At 41.5% G+C, this 23,022-nt stretch overlaps 1 protein-coding gene across 5 annotated transcripts in view; it reads left to right on the top strand.

The window, feature by feature from the left end:
- Positions 1–293: 293 nt before the first annotated feature.
- The window catches only part of stx12 (syntaxin 12), a 30,910-nt gene continuing 8,181 nt past the window's right edge, over positions 294–23,022 (top strand). The window contains exons 1-9 of one of the 5 annotated variants that reach the window (XM_048557905.2): positions 393–486; positions 6,561–6,770; positions 7,553–7,739; positions 11,950–12,019; positions 15,053–15,146; positions 16,044–16,181; positions 19,030–19,082; positions 20,550–20,655; positions 21,139–21,211. In XM_048557905.2, the coding sequence (XP_048413862.1) occupies positions 7,628–7,739; positions 11,950–12,019; positions 15,053–15,146; positions 16,044–16,181; positions 19,030–19,082; positions 20,550–20,655; positions 21,139–21,211 (646 nt within the window). In that variant the 5' untranslated portion in view covers positions 393–486; positions 6,561–6,770; positions 7,553–7,627. Of the gene's footprint in view, positions 487–648; positions 673–6,560; positions 6,771–7,552; positions 7,740–11,949; positions 12,020–15,052; positions 15,147–16,043; positions 16,182–19,029; positions 19,083–20,549; positions 20,656–21,138; positions 21,212–23,022 lie in introns of those variants that run through there. The other 4 variants (XM_048557907.2, XM_048557904.1, XM_048557903.2 and 1 more) reach the window with 4 other exon arrangements.

Here is a 23,022-nt window from a genome sequence, read left to right as displayed (position 1 = left end):
GACCAGCCCAGTTTCTCCTGCAATTTGCGCTTGTGATCCAAGCTGACTGTCCTGGTACGATTACCTGCAGACAAGAGCATGGGAAAGTGAAAGCAGAAGCCAGCTTCCTTCCTGGAGTCGACACAGTGTGGAGCTGGACGAACACAACAGGTCAGGCAGCACAATGGAGCAGGAGAGTCGACGTTTCGGGCCTAGACTCTTCATCAGGACTGGTTTATAACATATTTATTGTCTCTGACCCCAGCATCTGGAGTTCTCGCTGGCTCACTCTCTTTCTGTGGTGTGGATGGGCTGAATGGCCTCCAAGGTGTGATTGACAGATTCCTGGTGACATCATCCCGCACGAGTGGGCGTGACCACGTCCGTGACGTTAAGCTCACGTGATTTTGTCGGGGCTTTCGGTGGGTGTCGGGAGCGGCGCTCCTTTGGTTAAGGTATACGCTGCGGTAGGAAACTCTCGGATAAAGCAGGCAGCCTTGGGTGGAGGTGTGTGTTATTTACTCTTCCGTTGTCGACAACACTTTTTGACCGGGGCCAAATAGTGTATCTATAGAGATAGGTGACCTGGCGCCTGCGCACTGGGGCGGTTGGGGTACATTATTTTGCAGCTCCCTGGGCTACCCAGCTGTTATTGGCCCTGGCCCTGGCCCTGGCCCGGGCCGATGCTCGAACGTGAGTGAAGGCGACTTAAAGGCAGCCAACGCCCTTTATAACCTGTTCGAACCTGACTGCTTTACGGAGCCAAAGGAAGCACCAGGGCCAAATTGAAGTGTTGAGTGTGGTGGATTGTATGGGCAAGCGGAGGGACTCCAATGGAGGATGGTGGGCGGTGGCCATGAAGGGACCTGTCAATGAGACGAGGGTTTCAATACTTATTTTTTTCTTAAAACAAAGAACCGAAAATCCTGGAGCTCTGAAACACAAACAGACATTGCTGGAAACATGTGCATGTACGACAGCCTCTGTGGAGAGAAAACAGTGTTAATGTTTTGGGTCTAGTTATCCTTCAGAACTATTTCTCCAGCAATTTCTATTTTTGATTTTGAATTCAGAGTTGGGGATGACTGTTTAGAGTTCAAGGGCAGAGGTAACACCTAAGTGCTACTCAGGTTTGGACTCTGAGGCATTGTTTGGAATCTTGATGAAGTGGTTATAAAAGAAGTTAATTTTAATGAGTTTGTGAAGATGTTCTGTAGGATACAGGATTGAGCTGTCTTGCCCACAAGGATGGCATTTTGAAGCTTGCATAATTCACTGTTTCTGGGTGGGAGTCTGTGACCATTCAGTCTGACTACTGAATGTTTAAAAGGCAAATTGGAGAATTATGGTAGCCAGTCTAATCCAAGCAAGCACAGCCTCAGCAAAAAATATAATTGGCCCTAACTAAGCTGTTAATACCTATAAATGTGGCAAATATTGATGTTGAACTAGCTCTATTGAAGCATGACCGTTTAACTTTGACAGTTACTGTGGACTTTGTTTCCAGTATTTTGACTTCTTTCAAATGTGATATTGCACCACCTCAACCCTGACAGCCCACTTGGATGTATTTGTGGTGTGGCTAAATGACCTAGGTGTTAAGTTGTATTTTATATTTTCAAAAAATTTTAGAGTCAGGGTGCTACTGGCTGGGCTAGCATTTGTTGTCCATCCCTAATTGCTCTGTAGAAAGAGTGCGAGAGATAGTAGGAACAGCAGATACTGGAAAATTTAAGGTAACAAGGTGTAAAGCTGGATGAACACAGCAGGCCAGGCAACATCAGAGGAACAGGAAAGCAGATGTTTCGGGCCTAGAATGGTCTAGGCCCAAAACGTCAGCCTTCCTGCTCCTCTGCTGTATTCATCCAGCTCTACACCTTCTTATATCAGAGTGCTAGGTTGCTTCTGGAATCTCTGGGTGTAGCCATACTCATAGTGGTATTAAGAAGGCCTTTTTTAATGTCTTCAATAAAATTTAATTCAAACTAGACCTCTTCTATTATTAGTCTCTTAACAAGTTGTCTCATTTTTGAAAGGTGAATCATCCTTAACTGACTAATTTTTTATGATTAGTCATGAATGAGAAAAGGCTGTTTTCCACTGGCCTCCAAACTCATCCTGTTAACAACACATGTAATATACTTGTCATTGCTACTAGTGAGCCAGATTAGAGCACATTTGAGCAATTATAAATGAGCTGTTATAATTAGAACAGGAAAGATACCTTTGTATCATTCATATTCTCCAGAATATGGCACTATTTCAGTTACTACTGCAGTTACCTCTTTTTTAGGAATGTGGCTGTTGCATTGCCTGAAAACAATCTGCTGTCGCTAGTGAGTTGAAAGAACATCACACTGAAGTCAGTGGACTGTTCCTGTATTTCAATATGTCATGCTGTGTGAACTGTTAGGTAAACATAGCTGCAATCGTTTTATTTTCAAAGTTGTTAATGATCACATTCCTGGTCTCTGAATTCATAAGTAGATTGCCAGATCCTGTATTTATGAATACACCACAAACATTTAATATAAAGACTTTTCTTCCTATATTTCCCTTCCTTCCTGAAAGTGCCTTCTGCTTTATCGTTTTGATTCAGATATACAGCTGACACCTGTTCTGTCATCCTTGATGTGTACATTTAACAGTGAACTTCATTAGTTAATGATTTGGAATGAGAATTTAGATTGATTATCTCCTTTATGAACCACTGTTTTCATTGAGATTGGCTAATTTGGCACAGGTTGTGAATTGAACTGTGATTATTCTTTTCTTAATTTCACATTACAACGGATTGAAAAGCATTTCAGTCAGGGAAGTAAAGCAGACTGAGCGTAGATCTGACAGATGTGCCCTGGTAGCAGCAAATTGCCAAGTTGTCCTGTTCACATTTAGATTGAACTTTCACTTTGTTCACAAGTGACTACATAAGTATACTGCTGTAGAGAGTTACCAGCTGAATTTTTCACGCGAAGTTCCATCTTTTAAAGGTATTATGGCGACACAACAGAATATCGTGCTGTCAGTTGGAACAATTAATATTTGTTCTGAATTATCTATACACCTTTGGAATTGTAGCACTTGTGCATTCCAAGCATGTTGCCATTTGCTCCTTGGTTTAAAAGTAGGAAAAGGGAATCTGAGACAATTTTACCATAGTGATGGGTTTGTGGTGGCCACAGGGCAAGGAATTGCGACTAGCTAAAATTGCTGTGCCAGAGTTCCAACGCTGCCCAAAGTGGCTAACTGGCAGTCTCCTGTATAATAACCTGTGGTGGTTCAGTGGTTAGCATTGCTGTCTCGGCACCAGGGAGCTAGGTTCAATCCTACCCTCGGGCTACTGTGTGCAGTTTGCAAGTTCTCTCCGCCTCCACCACCACCCCCTTCCCCCTCTTTGCATGGGTTTTCTTCCACAGTGCAGGTTAGGTGGATTAGCCATGCTAAATTGCCCATAATGCCCAGGTCTTTACAGATGAGGTGAATTAGCCATGGGAAATGCAGGGTTACAGGGATAGGGTAGGGGGTTGGTCTGTGTGGGGTTTTCTTTGGAGGAGGGGTGTGGACTTGATGGGCTGAATGGCCTCCTTTCACACTATAGGTATCCTAAGATAACCGTTCTAACTGAATCACTTGTTACTGTTTGGCCTTTCCACTTTGTTTTAATCTGAAAAAATAATAGGTGGAATGGGAAACTAACTAGAAATGAAGTCTGCAAGAGGACTAAATCTAGAGTAGACAACCAGGAGTCAATAGCCAGTGATAGTCTCCATCTCGGATTTTGAAAAGAAACTTCATTGCACCTTTCACAGCATTCACATTTTTAACACTATTTTTACATACAAATATTGGAATAATATGTTCAATTCTGGTCTCCCTCCTATAGGAAGAATGTTGTGAAACTTGAAAGGGTTCAGAAAAGATTTAAAAGGAAGAGGCTGAATAGGCTGGAAGTAATTTTCCTGGACGGTCAGAGGCTGAGGATGATCTTGTAGAATTTTATAAAATCATGAACAGGGTGAATAGTCGGTGTTCCCCACAGGGTGGGGGAGTCCAGAACTAGAGGACATAAGTTTTAAGGTGAGAGGCGAAAGGTTCAAAATGGACCTGAGGGGCAACTTTTTCACACTGGGTCGTGCATGTATGGAATGAGCAATGACAGGAAGTGGTGGAGACTGGTACAATGACAACATTTAAAAGGTATTTGGATGGGTATATGATTAGAGGGATTTGGAGGTATATGTCAAATGCTGGCAAATGGAACTAGATTAATTTAGGATATCTGTTTGGCATGGATGAGTTGGACCAAAGGGTCTGTTTCTGTGCTGTACAGCTTTGACTTTTTGTAAGTGAAATTGATGCTTCAGCAAATGGCCTAATTCATTTCACTATTTAATTACTAAACACAATCTTTGCTGCATGAATTGTCTGGATTTTGTGGTCATTAGTGAAGCAAAGGCATGCACTGCTGACCTTGAAGCAAGCTGCCTTCCAGGATCTCTCGAGTTTCCTGACAATTTCAACCTGATGCCTAGTCAGAGGATGTGTTGAGGTCCAATTAAGTCAGTGAACCAATCACATTGAAATATTCTGGACAGCATCAAACCAGGAAGTTAAAATTACTTGGCATTCTTTTAAATTTTCAGATGGCAAAATATCTGGATTTGAGTTTGCTCGCTGAGCTGGAAGGTTAGTTTTCAGACGTTTTGTCACCATTCTAGGTAACATCATCAGTGAGCCTCCGAAGTGCTGGTGTTATGTCCGGCTTTCCGTTTATCTGGTTAGGTTTCCTTGGGTTGGTGATGTCATTTCCTGCATTGGTGATGTCATTTCTTGTACTTTTTCTCAGGGGATGGTAGATTGATTTGGAGCCAATGTGTTTGTTGATGGAGTTCCGGTTGGAATGCCATGCCTCTGGGAATTCTCGTGCGTGTCTCTGTTTGGCTTGTCCTAGGATGGATGCGTTGTCCCAATCAAAATGTCTATTTAGATGGAAGCTAGACAGGACTATTTTCCAGAAATTCTTAATTTGTAGTTCTTTTAATCGTTTAGAGAGAAATTTGACATTCCGCAATTACCTTCTCAGAGCTAGAGAGTTTTGTGCAATTGCAGCAAGACTAAAGTGTAAAAGGAGAAGTTCTGGTTTACTCGGTTGATTTCTCATTGATTGCAATCTGGGTGTTTCAGTCTGAAAATGTGGAATCAATGTCAGTGACTGAATTTAAATGTTATCCCAGACAAACGCAATTCCAGATGTTGCTGTCAGTTACATGGCAGTATTGCCAATGAATGTAGACAGTTTCATCATCCATAATATTGCAAAATATGGGACAGTAAATACTACATTTATCCTGAAAACTTTGAGATTCTTGGACTGCTGCAGTCAACAGTACAGCAACGTAGTCATATGATGGTCATGAATTCTTTTTTAAATGATTCATTTGCCATCGAATGCAGCAGCCACCATGTATACAAAATCTTATGACCAGTAGTGAATGACAAGTTCTTCACAGGATTATGGATAAAATGTTGACCAGAACATCTGTGCCCTGCAGATAGTTCCAAAGTACTGTATTTGGAAAGTTCTTACAGGGATCTGTCTATCTATGGGATTATCTGTTGCTTGATGCTTTTATCTTTTATGGCAGGGTTTCCAAACTGGATTATAACTGCACTGTAATGATCAGAAATTTTGGGTTGCAAGTTTTGGCAGAAATGGTGGCAGTGAAACCTGGACGAAATGTCTGACAGCTGTGAGGCCCCATTTAACTTTTTTCAGTGGATGTGGCCTAATGGGCTGTTTTTAAACCTGAGAGTTGTTAGGTATTTGAGATTAATAGGAACTGCAGATGCTGGAGAATCCAAGATAACAAGGTGTGGAGCTGGATAAACACAGCAGGCCAAGCAGCACCGTAGGAGCAGGAAAGCTGATGTTTCAGACCTAGACCCCAAAACGTCAGCTCTCCTGCTCCTAAGATGCTAATTGGCCTGCTGTGTTCATCTAGCTCCACATCTTGTTATCTTGGTATTTGTTTATTTTGCCAGAAGTCTGCTTACTCATCAACATACACTCCTTACTCTCTTTTCTTTAACCCTTTCACTCCCATTCCACCCAATTCTGTATGACACCTGAAGCTGCGCCTCCTGCTTAACAACTCTAGTCACCTCCAAACTTTTGCTGTGAATCTCTCACAATCTGAGGGATTAAAAATGGGGTCCGATTGAGAGAAGTTTGGTAAATGCTCAGTTGAGGCAGTGGCTTTGCATACCTCTTTGGTTCGTGTTCATTATCAGAATGGCTCATTGTTGCCACCCCATCTTGCTCTGGATTTACCTTGAGCTCATCCATTTTGGTGATTGTATGCTCTGTTAGCTTCAGATGTTAAGGTCGTGCTTTGGTTGACAATGCCAGAGCAGTCAGTGTTAACCTACCTAGGGAGAGGTTATTTAGTTAGATGTTTGTTTGTCTCCCTCTAGATTTTGAAATGCAATCTGGAATTATTTCTGAGATGTTTTAATATGTATGATGTGTAAACTGGGACTGTAACTTGTGTTTGATTTCAGTATGTCTGTACTCATTCCAGAGCATTAAGGCTCATCGCAGTAAGTGAATTGTCACTGAATGCACTGCCTTGCGTGGATCATCTTCTATGAAGGTCATGTGAACAACATTGCTGTCCGGAGATTTGCAGTTCTGTCATCATCTTCCTGCTGATTTGAAAACAAGATGACATGTCTCTTGATTTGAAAAAAAAATTCACAATTTCAGAAAGATGTGCATTGTTTTGGCTAAGGTAATGAGTGCGGTAGTCTGGTCACCTCTTGCACAGAGTTCTACATTATATCGTTGGCAACTCTACATTGTAGATCGTAATTTTATGCTAGTACTGGCAGCAAATAAAAAACAAAAAACAACTTTTTTGTTTTGAAGGTGAATGGGTTAGAGGTTCAACTACATTGATATGACTTTGGTGAGACTGTAATGATGAATCCATGTACAGTTTTTGGTTACTTCTTCCAAGGAAGAAGAGAATTACATCACATTGAAAAGAGTATGGTGATGGTTCAGTTTTAATGCCTGGAAATGAGGAGAGACTGTTTAAGCCTATGTTCTTTGTAGTTTTGAAGAATGAAAATGATCTCCTTGAAACAAAGTTGTTTGTGGTTTTACAGAGTTGGCACTGAGAGGTTGATTTCATAAGCATCGGAGTCAGGATTTCAGATATTGGTCTCAGAATGAGTTAGAATTTAGGAGTGAAATGAGGAGAGATTTCTTTGGACAGTTGTACGTCTTTTAGAATTCTTGATTGTCTTTGGATGTCCATTTGTTTTGAGAATATTCGAGACAGCTTGATAGATGTGTGGATATCAAGGAATATGTGGATAGTGCAGGTAGACAATAAGTCATCGTATCAAATGGTTCAAGGACTGAATAGCCGTAGGCCTCTCTATTATAGAGGACTTTGTTCCAGTAACGCAGCTGTGCTTTACGTTCAACTAATTTTGTCTTAATCAGAACTTTGAACTTGAAGTTTGCCTGTCATGCTCTCAATATTTCCCCTACTCTGATCCTCAGGTCTGCAGTAAGTACTGATGTTTCTGACACCTCACTGTTGCTTGCAGTAAGCTAGAGCTGACCTTTTATGCAGCAATGTCTTACGGACAAATGGAGGACGATCGCTTCAGCTACCGCTCTCAACCTCGGGACTTCAATGCTCTCATTCAAACGTGCAGTGCCAACATACAGAAGATCTCTCAGAATAGTAAGTTGTAATTGCACAAATCTTGGGCTGGGGAAATAATCTGACATTTTTCTTTTGAGCTAAAGAGACCTTGCTTGCATTAAGATTAGTTTACAACTCCAAGCTAACTGGTTGACAAATCTATTACCAATTTAAGCTAATGAAATGTTTATATGTTTGTTTCCACTGTTTTCATTTGTATACTCAGTAAAAACTCCCCATTCCTTGCACCTTGGGCAAGATCAGTATACAGCAGATCTGATTAATTAGCTATTTTAATAACATGTGAAAATGTAAATAGTTGCATGTCAGTTAAAATTCTGGCACCTAGCATAATATATTGCTTTAATTGAGGTGCAATTTTAGTTATTCTCAGTGGGCATGTTTTGGTCTGAATTGAATTACAAAATGGAAGGTTTGGTAATAGCCCCAACTTTTTTTTAGAGAGAACATGCCTCTTAACATTTGGCTTCATTTTGCCAAATGTTTGTGACTTGTCAGTAAATTATAGAATCATGTAGTAAAGAAAGATGACCTTCAGCCTATCATGTCTGCCAGCTGTTTGAAGAAGCCATTGACTGATTCCACATCCATGCCATCTACCCATAATCCTGCAAATCTTTCCACGTTAGGTATGATAGTGTTTGCTAACACGAACTGCAGGGAAACTGGCTGAGAGCTCATTTGGAAATATGCTTGCAGTTGGTTCCAGACCTTCTGTCATTGGCACACTTGTTATGTACACATATGGCACATTGAAACAGGGTTCAGTGACAGAAAAGACCACCAGGATTCATCCTGGGGAGTTACGCCCTCCCTGTACCACTCTCCAGCCAGTTTTCACCTACACCTCTTGTGGTTCTTTTCAGGGTCGAAATGATGATTCCTGGTTCCTGATCTACCCTACCTCCCCCATCCCCATTCATCTTGAACCATTTCACCACCTCCCTCCCCGCCCACTTCCTCAGAATTCTCCATAATTCAATTCACTTCACTTGGATTTACTAGATGAAGACCATACAATTCAATGAGACGATAGTTGATCTTCATCTCAAATCTGCGCATCCACCCTAACTGTACATCTCTTCCCTCCCCACCCCAGTCAAAACCCTGCATGTGTGGAAAATAGGTGCACAATTGAAACACTTTTCTACACATCCCATTTGTCAGCATACACACAAGTGTCTCCTTAGAGCATACGTGCTCCTCAGAGTCAGCAAATGCGGTCTTTATGTATCAAAATCCCTCTGAAATAAAAATTATTGGATAACTGAATTTCTTTTGTACTATAAGTATTGGTTGACTTTGGATTTTATTATTGCCTGATGTTCTTCAAGATGTTATGAATTCAAATTAGCAGATAGCTACGAAGCTGCCTGTAAGTTTCACATCACATGTTTAAAAATACAATGTAAGTCTCTTAAAAATTATGGACAAAATAATCTCTTTCTTACCCCAAAAGATTGTAATATTGTGTTCTGAGAATAATTGGTATCATTTTCACAAGAACCCATATTGGGCTATGATAAGTGCAAGAGTTTTTTAAGTTGTGTTGCAGTCCCAGAAGTAGAACAAAGATATGCTAGGAAAATTTACTGAAGAAAATGGGAGCCAGAAGGGAAAAATAAGTTCTAACATTGTTCATGAAAAGTATTAAATGAGAAGATTACAATCCACTGTTTACTTTCTGATTCCAATGCCTTCAATCTTGGAGGAAAAAGCCTGCAGTGTAGTTTGGTTGAGGTGCATCATATTGAATTGTTTTTATTTAAAGTGTCAAATGAATGTGTGTGGATCTGTTGAGTCAAGCCTCTTGATGCCCATGTAACAGATTTGCTTTCAAATAAGAATGAAAGCAAATGACAGCTATCATCAACTAGATATCACATTGTAGGTACCCATTCTGCTTAGGGTCAGTGATCACCATGCAGGGCAATTGCACGACATGGCTTATATTGTTGAACTAGATAACAAAGTGTGGAGCTGGATTAACACAGCAGGCCAAGCAGCATCTTAGGAGCACAAAAGCTGACATTTCGGGCCTAGACCCTACATCGGAGAGGGTTCTGGAATAAATAGGGAGCGAGGGCGAGGCGGACCAAAGATGGAGAGAAAAGAAGATAGGTGGAGAGGAGAGTATAGGTAGGGAGGGGATAGGTCAGTCCAGGGAAGACAGACAGGTCAAGGAGGTGGGATGAGGTTAGTAGGTAGGAATTGGAGGTGCTGCTTGAGGTGGGAGGAAGGGATGGGTGAGAGAAGAACAGGTTAGGGAGGCAGAGACAGGCTGGGCTGGTTTTGGGATGCAGTGGGGGGAGGGGATGAGCTGGGCTGGTTGTGTGATGCGGTGGGGGAAGGGGAAATTTTGAAGCTGGTGAAGTCCGCATTGATACCATTGGGCTGCAGGGTTCCCAAGTGGAATATGAGTTGCTGTTCCTGCAACCTTCGTGTGGCATCCTTGTGGCACTGCAGGAGGCCCATGATGGACATGTCATCTGAAGAATGGGAGGGGGAGTTAAAATGGCTTGTGACTGGGAGGTGTAGTTGTTTATTGCGAACCGAGTGGAGGTGTTCTGCAAAGTGGTCCCCAAGCCTCTGCTTGGTTTCCCCAATGTAGAGGAAGCCACACCGGGTACAATGGATGCAGTATACCACGTTGACAGATGTGCAGGTGGCAGGTGAACCTCTGCTTAATATGGGAAGTCATCTTGGGGTCTGGGATGGGGGTGAGGGAGGAGGTGTGGGGGCAAGTGTAGCACATCCTGCGGTTGCAGGTGAAGGTGCCGGGTGTGGTGGGGTTGGAGGGCAGAGTGGAGCGAACAAGGGAGTCACGGGGAGAGTGGTCTCTCTGGAAGGCGGACAAGGGTGGGGATGGAAAAATGTCTTGGGTGGTGGTGTCGGATTGTAGATGGCGGAAGTGTCGGAGGATGATGCGTTGTATCCGGAGGTTGGTGGGGTGGTGTGTGAGAACGAGGGGGATCCTCTTTGGGCGGTTGTGGCGGGGGTGGGGTGTGAGGGATGTGTTGCGGGAAATGCGGGTGATGCGGTCAAGGGTGTTCTTGACCACTGCGGCGGCGGGGGGGGGTAGTTTGGCAGAATGCTTCCTAGCCAGAGCTTTCCAACTAGCACCAGGACATTGTTTGGCTGGTGGTTAGAAGGGTTTTGCCTGAGAGATCTTTCATGCCATGATTGGACACGTTGCCCTCAGCGGCTGTGGAATGGACAAGACTATCACATGCTTCCTTCTGGGATATGCCTACACAAAGGAAGTCTGGGGAGAAATGCGAGCTTTGCCCAAACAATGCGGAACTATGTGCTGTACAGTCTGTTTACTGGGACGCAAAACAAAACAAATGTCAACTATGCCTGAAGGACCATCAGTATGGTGAAAGACTCTGTTTAGTCTGCCTGAAACTTGCTGGTCTTCCAGTTGAAGGTGATGACCCAGACTGAGTGTAGACTGGCATATTCCAAGGTCCAGGATTACTTGCTGAGGAATACACTAAAGTGTGGGGCAGCTGCCACCAAGGCATAGTGGGGAAAGACCACTAGGTAAGGTCCTTCTGCTAAAGCATAACAGGGGTCCATTCAATAACTGAACCCTGTTGATGCCTCAGCTAAAAGCCTAGAGGTTAATTGTAAATATAGAGAATGGTGCACGCCAATTACGTTTGACATTGCTTTGATGCCCCAGAAGTAGAACTGATTTGTGAGGAAAGATTACTGAAGAAAATGGGAGCCAGAAGGGAAAATAGGTTCTAAATGAAGAGTATAGATTTGAATGGCATCATTAACTGTGTATGTACATAAAGATTTTCTTCTATGAATAAAGTATATTTTTGCAACAAAATACACATGAATGAGCAAAAGGAGTTTTTAATTTAGATGAAAACATTGCTTTTTAATGCCAAACCTTACTTGGCTCTGCTGCTGTCATTATAATGTTTTAAATAAACACTTAAACTTGGAATTACAAGTTGAATAAATCGGGCACTGAGCAGAAACAGCATCTACAATACAAAACAACCAGTTGAAAAGACAATGTTTAAAGCCTTTGGCAACAACTTCATTTAATAATCAGTTAATTAGAGAAAAATCCTATTGTGTTATGCATAATTCTGCAGTGGTTATGCTGGATCAAAAATCTTAAATTTATTGCATTGAAATCTCCAATGCAGTTATGATTTTGTAGTTATTTAAGTACAGCATCAAAGTAATTATCTATTATTCACAGCTGCACAGATAACTACAATTGTGCAACAACTAGGAACGCAACAAGATACAAGCGAACTTCAGGACAGGCTGTAAGTATACACGTATTTGTGAGGTTATATCCAATTTATACCACACTTAGTAAAATATTTGCGATTAAAAGTTAAACTAGACGACTGCCACTTTATAGTACATGCATGAGTATATTTAAGTTGGAAGTCTATCAATAATTCTGATTCAGATGTGAGGATTTTGTAAAGTAGATATTACACTAATGGCATTAAGTTATAACATTGTTTAGCCAGAAGGAATCACCTGAAGTACAAATTGCATAATTTAAAGGCGCTCTAAATATTAATTTTCAATGAGCTAGAGTATCTAGGTTTGAATTGACTAAGATTTAAGAAATTGCATGCTCAATCTTTGGGTGTTGAACAACTCTGTCTTTACTCAGCAATGGATGTGTGATAGATTATGCGAATCCTACTCTGCCCTTGCCCACATCTGTTCTTCCAGTACATTGAAGCTATCGTTGGTGTTGTTTCCCTCTTATCTATTTTGTCTCTAATTTCCAACTCGCCCTCTCCTTCACCTGGTCCATCTGACTCCTTCCTTCCCTTCCTTGACATCTCTTTTCTTTTCTGGGGATAGGCTGGCCACCAGTATCCACTACAAACTCACCGACTCCCACAGTTGCCTTAACTATACATTCTCTAAGCCTGCTTCCTGTAGGACTCTATTCGGCTCTCCCTGTTTCTGTCTTTCACTTCTGTTCCAATGCTAATATCTTTAGACAAGGGTCCCTTCAAGTTGTCTACATTCTTCCTCAACAGAAGATTCACCCCCACTGTCGCTTGACAGAGCCCTCAGCTGTGTCCCACCCATCTCTTGTGCTTTAGCTCTCACTCCCTAACACAAGTGTTAAGGTCCTGCTTATCCTCACCTACCACCCCACTAGCATCTACATTCAAATGTTCATTAGCTGCCATTTCTGCCACATCCAGCGGGATGCCATCAGAAAACAGTCATTCTCCTCCCCTCCCTTGTCAGCCTTCTCCTGGGGTTGTTCACTCTACTGTCAACACCTCCATGACACCCTGGCAATTGCAGAAGGTACAACACCACATTTACTTCCTCCGTAGGAGAAGCAGCGGTTTACCTGCACTTCATTCAATCTAGTCTCCTATAGACTGGGCAGACAAAATGCAGACTGGGCAACCACTTTGCAGAAAGTGGTCTGTCTGCAGAAATGACCCAGAGCTTCCACACACTTCAGTACACCACCATGTTCATTGGCCAGCATCTGTCTTGGGCTTCATTCTCAGTTTTGGAACTCTGCAACGTTCTGGACTGATCGTGTTCAACAATTTGAGGGCTTGAGTACCTTCTCCCATGTCCTTACCTAACTTCCGTACACCAGGCCTTGTCATCACATGAGCTGCTACGGCAAACATCCTGTTGTCAGCCAATAATAGTCCTCATAAGCAGGTATTCATTCTCCCAGACTGTTCTTTGGCCATTCCTTTGTTGCCCAACTATTCAGCTGATGCTGTCAGCTGTACTCCATTACCACCTAACATTTACTCCTACCGCCTCTGGCCCTTCCCACCCTATCTTCATATATACAAACCTTTGCTTAGCCGCAATCAGTTCTGAAGAAAAGTCGTTGTACCTGAACTGTTGAGTTTGATTTATTGTTGTCATGTACCAAGATACAGTAAAGCGTGTTTTGTGTGCTATAGAGGTTGTGTATCTCAAAGATCCCAGCACAGTGCAGAATAGTGTTGCAGCCGTGGAGAAGGAGCGTAGAGAGAAGTCAGCATTGACATTTTGAGAGGTCTAGTCAATAGTCTGACAACAGCGGGGAAGAAGGTGTTCTTGAATCTGTTTGTACATGTATTCAAACTTTTTTTATATCTTCTGCCAGATGGAACTGGGATGGGAGGGAAAGCAACCAACATAAAGATCCGAAGGCAGTGGGAAGAATAGAGTCAATAAATGGAAGCCTGGTTTGTGGGATGGACTAGGCTGTGTTTACAACTCTAGTTTCTTGTGGTCTTTAGAAGAGTAGTTGCCATACCATGCTGTCATGTGTCCAGATAGGATACGTCCCACAGAGCATCTGTTAAAAATTGGAAAGTGTCTGTGCGGGCATACTGAATTTCCTTTGCCTCTATTTCAAGAGGCTTTGTTGGCTGTCTTGACAAGTCATGTTGACATGTGTGGACTAGGAAAGATTATTTGTGATCACCGTTCCTAAGAACTTGATGCTGTTGATCATCTCTACCTGAGCACCATTGTTGCAGACAGGGGCAGGTCTCCACTCTGCCTCCTGAACCCAATGAGCAGCTCCTTTGTTTTGCTGACACTAACCTTAATGGAGAGACTGTTGCCTTTACACCATGCTGCTAAGCACACGATCTCTTCCCTGTGCTCTGTCTATTCATTGTTTGAGATCTGACCTACAATAATGGTAGCAAACCTGTGCATGGAGTTGGGTGGAATTTGGCCACACAGTCAACACCACCTTCACCAAAATCCTTAACACCAGTGTTCCACAAGGCTGCGTAATTCAGCCACTTACCATGCTCCTTTATACACTTTTGAATGTGGATCGCAGATGTTTGGATGAGCTGTATTTTACGGAGAATGAAAATTAGAAATCCAGTGAAAAGAGCATTGGTGTGGTTGAGTCTGGAGTTTGCAAGGGACTGGATGTGGGGTTTCAGCAGTGGATAGGGAGATGGGGGGGGGGGGGAAGGCAGGTAACATAATGGAGGGTGAAGGTCTCTTTGAGGGTATTGGTTCGGGAGTGGTGAAGAAGTGGGCTGCTGAATAGATATCGCCATCCTTGTGATGAGTCATGTTAGAGGGGATGGAACTAAGGAGAATGGTGTAGAGGAAAAGGCCAGGCTTGCAATATACTTGTGCTCCTGACGTTGTCCTTTTAAGAAAAAAAAGTATAAAAATAATTACTCAGCTGAGAACTTGGTTTGCGGTTGAATTTGCTTCTATCTATATCAGTAAGTCTGAATAGATTGTTTAGGTTTTAGAAAATATCTATTTGGCATAAAACACATGAGTTGTTAACTTACATTTTATTTAAATCTTTTATCCTCTAACAGGCAACAGCTGCAACACTATACAAACCAACTTGCCAAGGAAACCAATAAACACCTGAAGGAGCTTGGATCATTGCCTTTAGCGTACAGTGAGCAGGTACGTTTAGCTGCACAGGTGGCCTACCATTTGAGACCCCAATTGCAGTCTAATGGGGCAAAAAGAAATGATGGTCCTCGCTCATGTAGTCTTGTCGTTCTAAAATGGAAGTGAGTTGCCATTTTAGTACAGCTCCAAGTTAATGCAAATAAGCTGAACTTGGCTTAGACCATCCTGTCATTTGACAGTTAATTGGAAATTAATAGTTTTCCCTTTATAGGGATGGGGAAATAAAATGCAGAAGTCATTCTGTGCTTGGAGTCAAATTTGTATTCAGAAATTCCAATGAACTATTTACTTGAACAGATTTTGTTTCAGTACAACGTTTGGTATTTTTATATGATTACATATGGTCTTCAATATTTCACACAAGGCCTGAGGTAATACAATGTTTCTGGCTCTACTCTCTACATTCAAAATCAGCATTGGCTCATTACCAAACTTTACAGCCCTTTTTCGTACTAATTGGCTACTGTATTGCAGTGTCTGTGGTTTTGGATACAATTGTTGAGATGTGACCCAGAAGGCTTTCGGTAAATTTATCAAATAGTACTCGTGGAGGCAGTCCCTGCTTGTATAAGTTATCCAGCAAACTTGAGATGTTGTTGTGTAGCAGCAGCATGTCCATCTTCCACTCTTTCCTAAATAAAGTGTGGAATAGGAGTGAGCTAACAATATTTGAGGAAGTCAAAAGTATTTTGCCTCCCATCTGGAGGAGCATTTCTTCATCATACTTGTAGAAGAATCAGTGATGTTGAATGTAAGAATAGAACGGGTTTAAAATCATTAGATCCGTAACTTTGTTTTAGAGCATGCATGGTTGAGGGCTAAGCATATAAAATATGTCATGCATTTTTGAAAGTTCTGAAGACTAAAATGTTTCTTTATTATCTTCAGCGTCAGCAGCGAATCCAGAAGGAACGACTCATGAATGAATTTTCTGTAGCTCTGAACAACTTCCAGGCAGCACAGCGGAAAGCTGCAGAAAAAGAGAGAGAGTCTGTAGCAAGAGCAAGGGCAGCATCACGTCTCTCAGTAAGAAATAGTAGTTAATAACCGCTAACGTAATCTAGTACATTGACAAACTCATTCTCCTGCTCATGTAGGTCACCCCTGAATGATGAAAACTGTTGGTCGTAGTGGTACCGTACCTGTTCTGCCCTGGTCCTTCTATGTGGTAGAATTTCCAGATTTGAAGGCTTCTCTCAAAGAAGCCTTGCTGAGTTGCTTAAATTTCTCGTATGTCAAGTACATTGTTGCCAGTGCGTGGTTACTGACTTAATTTCCTAAATGGTGACTAGGTTGATGTTCTTTGTTGCATTCTTCCCCTTTTTTTAATCCATTGCACACCCAAAAACCTTCAGTATATTTTACATTGAGGGAATTTGGGGTTTATTGACTGGACTGGACCAGAATTTATTGCCCAACTTTAATTGTCCTAAAAAGTGGTGGTGAGCTGCTACCTAAAACCACTGCAGTCCATGTGATGCAGTCATTCCCACAACAACTGCCTTATCTTCATACAGGAATGTAATTCTTCATGGATATATGGGTTGTTGTGTGGAAGGGAGATTGCGGAATGCATATCATCAAGACTTACTGGTCGAAGCCTACTCCCAATTGAACGTGGACATTTTGATTGTCCGCTGTGCATTTGGTAGGGTCACATACTTAAGATCTCCGTTTTATTGAGGCATGACTCCCATCTCTTTGGAAAGCTTTCATGTGACCCTATGGCAGGGCATAATATTTGACTTAATTGTTAAGGATACTCGAGCGTGGATATGGCAGGCCACAAAGTTGTAGATTGTGTTGGAGTAGAATTCTGCAGAAGACCTGTTTTGCCTCATGAATTCGAGTTGCTAGATCTGTCTGAACTCTCTACCACTTAGCATGTCACACAATACCATGGAAGAACTTGTGTCCACAAGGGCCATGCAACAGTTATTTCTACCAATACTTTCATGGGCAGATGTATCTTCAGCAGACAATATGGCAAAACATGATCAACTATTTTTCTGCCTTGGTTCCTTCACCACAGCTGTATTCTTTAGGACATGATCAGCTCAGTTTGTTTTGGTGCTGTCAAGTCATTTTGGGAGAGGAACAACCAAGTCCTCCACAGAGACCATATTCTACACCATTGACCCCCCCTTCATACTTCCTCCAATTGTGGTCAAGCTGCTGAAGTACTGATTTCACCACACTGCTGGGATGGCACATTTTTCATCTGAGGAGAGATTGAGTCAATTACTCTTTCGAGCTTAGAAGAACGAGAGGAGAGATAATTGTTTAAATTATGCAAGGACTGGAAAGACTTGATGCAGGGATGATATCTCGCTAATCAGGGGTCCAATGCAAAAGTTCACAATGTCCAGGTAAACAATAGGCTATTTTGAACTTGGATGAAGAATTTTTTTCACTTCGGGTGATGATCCTGTGGAATTGTCTACCTCAGGCTGAGGAAGCTAAGTCACTAAATATTTTTAAGAAAGCAATAGATCTGTACATGCTAATTGTGTCAAGGGGTATGGGAAGAGAGTGGAAGTATGGTTTTGAGATTGAGGAGCAACCCTGGCCACATTGACTGGCAAAGAACATTCTGTGAGCTGCCTTTTTCTATAACTCATCAGCTGAGGGGCGGCAGTGGTAATTAACGTAATGTTTCCTTGCCTACATTTGACTTGATACTTTTGAGATTTTGTGGAGTCTGGAGTCAATGTTGAGGACCCCGGTGCACTTCGCTCCTGACTGCGTACCATGGTTCTGCCACCTCTGAAGCCTGAGGATGATGATGTTGGATGGGATTTTGTAAGTATGCTTAGATGATTGTGAATATGTCATGCTGTTGCTTGATTTTTTTTTTGTCTGAGACAACCATACCAATTTTGGTGCTAGCCCTAGATGTTAGTAAGGTGGACGTTGCAGTGTTGACAGAACTGAGTTTGCCATTGTGGTTTCTAGTACCTACGTCAATGCCAGGTAGTCATTTCAGTTTTGAGACACACACCAGCTTCCTAGGCTACTTCAGAGGACAGTTGAGTCAACTGACATTGCTGTGTGTCTAGAGTTGTATGTACGCTAGACCAGATAAACTCATCAAGTTTCTTTCTGTAATGGACACTTATTGACTGACCAACATTGCTTTGAGGGTTATCACAGACTTTTTAATTCCATACTTTTCAAATTTCAGACTTCGTCACCTTTGCATCCAGGCCCCCACAGCATAATCAGTCTCCGGAGCCATTTTGAACCTAGCTTTAGTAAAAGATTGGGTGAAATGGGAGATGGCAATGCTGGTTTTAAATAATTTTTTTTTGGAGGAGCAGCAGCAAGTTTGGTAAATGAGGTTCCAATTTACGTTTCTGTATGTTTTACATCTGCAGTAAATAAGCAAATCAGGAGCAGCAGCTAAATATAACTAGTCATGACGCATATCTGCACAATTTAATCGGGATCCCAATGTCAGTTATCTGTAGCTTATGTTCTAAAATCTTTGCTTTTTATTTCAAGTGGAACATTGTGGATATGACTAGTACTTTTGATGTGTTGTTTAGCTGGTTGTAGGATCTCAGTCTTTGAACAAGTAACAATTTGGGTTGCAAACTAGAATGTGTAATATGGTGGAAAAACATATATACTTCTTGCCAGGCAAACAGATTGAGTTGTCTGTGTTAGTGCAGTCTCCAGCTCATTTGCTTACTGGCAAAAGTGAGACACTGCATCAAGATGCTGAGCTGTTGTGATTTGAAGTAGGAACCAGGACAACTCTAGTCAAGCTCTGAATGTGTTTCTTCTCTCTCCCTTCCTTTCTGCTGCAACCTCATCAAATACTGGAGATGATAGTGCAACAATTTTGTTATTAAAATGTTTCTATTTCCAGAGTGGTTTCAGTGATGATGAGGTCAAGGAAGAACCACTTGTATCATTCGAAAGGTACTGTGATTAAAAACTTAAGATATATTATCATCATTTGGGAACTTGGAATTTAAAGCAGAGATAAGTGGGTTTGGTGTTTTAGTCCTGTGATGGTTTTTTTCTAAAGAAGTCAGTCATTTTTGAACAGTGTTGGAATGTCTTTTCCAAGAATGAATGTGACTTAAACTAATTGGTTTGATTAACTGCCTGGGATGTTAGTTGATGAAATTGTTCTTAAAAAGTTGAACTTCTGTGACTTGTAGGAAGACTGGTGCGAGGCCGCAATTAGGTTTTAGTTCTGAAGAACAGCTTAATACCAACAAGTTTAATTTGTGGCCGGCCAGATTAATGGAGCTAGAAAACAGCCTTAAAGCTGTTTTAGCAGTTTAAGTTGATGGGTCTTTTCAGTTCACGTGGAAAAGTAGGTGAGGTAGCTTGTACCTGGTGGGAGAGACAGTAACTGAGAATCAGTTTGGTGAATGTATGAAAGGGTTGTAACCTAATCAGTGGAGTAAGAATTTAAGAAGTTGAATGGGACTAATACTTGGATTGAGTGACTGTGATGGATATAGCTGAGAAAGGAGTTCATGATCTTTCTAAATTGCCTTTTTGTGTTTTTTTTGTTATAAACCAATTTTTTTGTTAAAAGGATGTTGTGACTTTGAATATGTTCAGTGAACTGCAGTAACAAATCTGCAAAAGTAAAATTTATAGATCAAGTAGATTTCATGCTGGTGTTTGACCTGTTGAAGCAGTAAACAACAGGATCATAACAGTACCAAATGCAGTTGTCAGAAAAACTCCTTAGAACATTCTTGATTGGAGCTAGTTGCTGAAATAAGGATAGTTTGCTTTTTCTCTTGAATTCAGTTATAAACCTATTTGAGTGACTTTTTTTTAGTTCATCCATGGGCTTGACATCATTTATTGCCTCACCCTAATTACCTATTGTGCAAATGAGTCAACCATATTCCTGAAAGTCTAGAGTGATGTGTAAGCCAGACTGGGTAAGGACGGCAGAGTTCCTTCCCTAAAAGACATGTTTCAATCCCCAACAGTTGACAGTGGTTTCATGTTCATCATTAGATTCTAATTACAGATTATTTTTTTAAATCCCATTCCACCATTTGCCATGGCAGAGTTTGAACCAAAAGTCTCAACGTTATCTGGCTCTCTGGATTCCTGATCTTAGTTGAATTATTGTTAGACTGTGCCTCCCATTAGGTAAAGGTTTCCCCTGTCCAACTGGCTTTAGTACACAAATATACTTGTGGCCATCTCAATCAAAATTTTAATTAAGTAGATGCTGTAACTCAAGGTTGGAAAAGTACCTAATGTTTGGAGTTAGATTTTGAGGTACGAATCGAAAATTGGGGTAAAATATTGGGAACTTCAGATGCCCTTGTTCTGTAGCACTGCTATCCTTCATTTGCCACAGAAGCATATTTTAAAACTTGTACTAAATTAACGATTTTATTTTCTTAGCAATGAAGACTGGAGTCAGACACAAGCTCAATCTCAAGAGGTTGCAATAACTGAAGAAGATCTGGAACTCATCAAAGAACGAGAGACAGCAATCCGACAACTTGAGGTTTGGTTTTAACTTGTCCATTCAAGCATATATAAATAATAAGCCTTTGACATTTGTGGGATATAAGGAGGACCACAAGTTGACCAGTGCAAATTCTGTTAATTATCAGTTTGCAAATTTTCATAAATTTTGGTGTTCTTGCACTTGAATCACCGTAATTCTGCTTTGTATTTCTGTGTAGCGCCTGGATGGAAGGCAGAGATATCAAAGAGAATTAGTTTGTTGTCTCAATAACATCACCACATTTGATTTAAGCTAGTGTCTCTTGTGTTTCTCCCACCTCATGCGTTATATCTGTCCTATGTGTTTGCTACTTCATACACAACATGCTCTGCAGCACTAGAAATGGCCCCTGTATGATGAATGAGCACTGGAACAATAAGTTGTACCTGTTATAAAGTGTTGATGTCTGTATAATGTGTAGACTTTCATCTTGATTTTAATGTATGCAGTATGTTCAAACTACTTTATTCTCTTGTCCAGGCTAACATCTTAGATGTCAACCAGATTTTTAAGGACTTGGCAATGATGATCCATGATCAAGGAGATATGATTGGTAAATTATTACTCTTAAATGCTTCCCTTTTGTATGACCTTTACGTTCATCAGGTTGAAAATCATGATGCTGGAAATTGTAATTCCCCTACATCAGCATCATGGACTCGGACCAGTTTTAGCACTTCTGGATACAATACAATTCAATTCAGTGCAGGAACAGGCCATTCTGGCGCCAAACCTGTGCCAATTCCTAATCTTATTTAGACCCGCTAAGTATTGTCCATGCCTGATTTCTATCCCTGTTTGCCTCCCATTCATGTCTATCAAGATGTCCCTTAAACATTGCTTCCACCATTTCCACTTGTATGTATTCCAGACACCTACTACCTTCTGTGAAACACTTTTCCTACACTTCTCCCTTAAACTTGCCCCCCCTCACCTTGAACCAGTGCCATCTTATTATTAATCTTTACCACTCCTCTTGAAAAAAACCTCTGTGTAACCTATCTATACCTCATATTTTTTTAGACCTCTATCAGGTCACCCCTTGGCCTTCATCTTCCAGTGAAAACGGTCTCAGTTTACCAAACCTGTCCTTGTAATGAAAAACCTTTCAAACCAGGTAATATCCTGGTAAATCTTCTGTGCACCCACTTCAAAACATGTACATCATTCTGGTAGCGTGGTAACCAGAACTGCCCACAATATTCCAAATGTGGCCTAACCAAAGTTTATAAGCTGTAACAAAAATTGCCAGCTTTTATATTCTATGCCACAGCTGATGAAGTATGCTGTACACCTTCTTGCCCAACTTATCTACCTGTGTTGCTGCTTTCAGGGATTTCTGGACCTGTACACCCAGATCCCTCTGGCAATGCTCATAAGGGTTCTATCACTTATTGTATAATTCGCACCTGAATCTGAACTTTCAAAATGTATCTTCTTGCATTTGTCCAGATTAAACCCCATCTGTCATTTCTGTGCCCAAATCTGCAATCTATCGCTATCCCATTGTATCCTTTAACTATCCTCCACACAATCTGCAACTCTGTCAATTTTGGTGTTGTCTGCAAACTTACTAATCAGACCATTACATTTTCCTCCAGATCACTTATCCTGTAGCTAGTTCACCCAGATCCCATGAGACTACCTTCTCTACCAGCCTGCCATGAGGTACCTTACCAAGTGCCTTAAAGTCCATGCAGCCAACATCTACTGCCCTTCCCTCATGAATCATTCTTGTGACCTCCTGAGACAACTGAGTCAAATTAGTGAGACATGTCCTCCCCAGCACAAACCCATGCAGCCTATCACTAACCAGTCTATTTTCTTCCAAATGTGAATAAATCCTGTCTCTCTATCTTCAACTTCCCCACTACTGACATCAAGTTCACTGACCTGTAATCACCTGGTTTATCCGTTGTCCTTCTTAAACCAAGGAAGAATACTAGCCATTCTCCAGTCCTCTGGAATCTTGCCTGAGGCCAAAGAGGATGCAGAGATATCTGTTTAGGCCCCAGCTGTTTTCTTCCTTGCTTCTCTCAATATCCAGGGATAGATCCCCTGAAAACTTGTCTACCTTGAATGTATTTCAAGACACCCAACATTTCCTCTGTTTTTTGACCTCCCCAAGAGTATTCACCTACCTTTTTTTTACTAACCTCCATAACCCTCACATGCCACTCCATCGATGAATACCAATTTAAAGTACTCAGTAAGGATCTCACCCATTTCCTCCAGCTCCCCACACAGCCTCCCTCCTTTCATCCTTGAGTGGACCTACTCTTTCCTTAGATACGTCTTGCTCCTAATATAAGAATAAGATGCCTTGGGTTCCTCCTTTTTGCCCTGCTGGCTTAAGGACATTTC

The sequence above is a fragment of the Stegostoma tigrinum genome, chromosome 24, assembly GCF_030684315.1.
Source record: "Stegostoma tigrinum isolate sSteTig4 chromosome 24, sSteTig4.hap1, whole genome shotgun sequence".
Taxonomy (NCBI): Eukaryota; Metazoa; Chordata; class Chondrichthyes; order Orectolobiformes; family Stegostomatidae; genus Stegostoma; species Stegostoma tigrinum.
The sequence above is the reverse complement of the archived record's forward strand: the minus strand, read 5'-3'. Positions and strand labels throughout refer to the sequence as shown.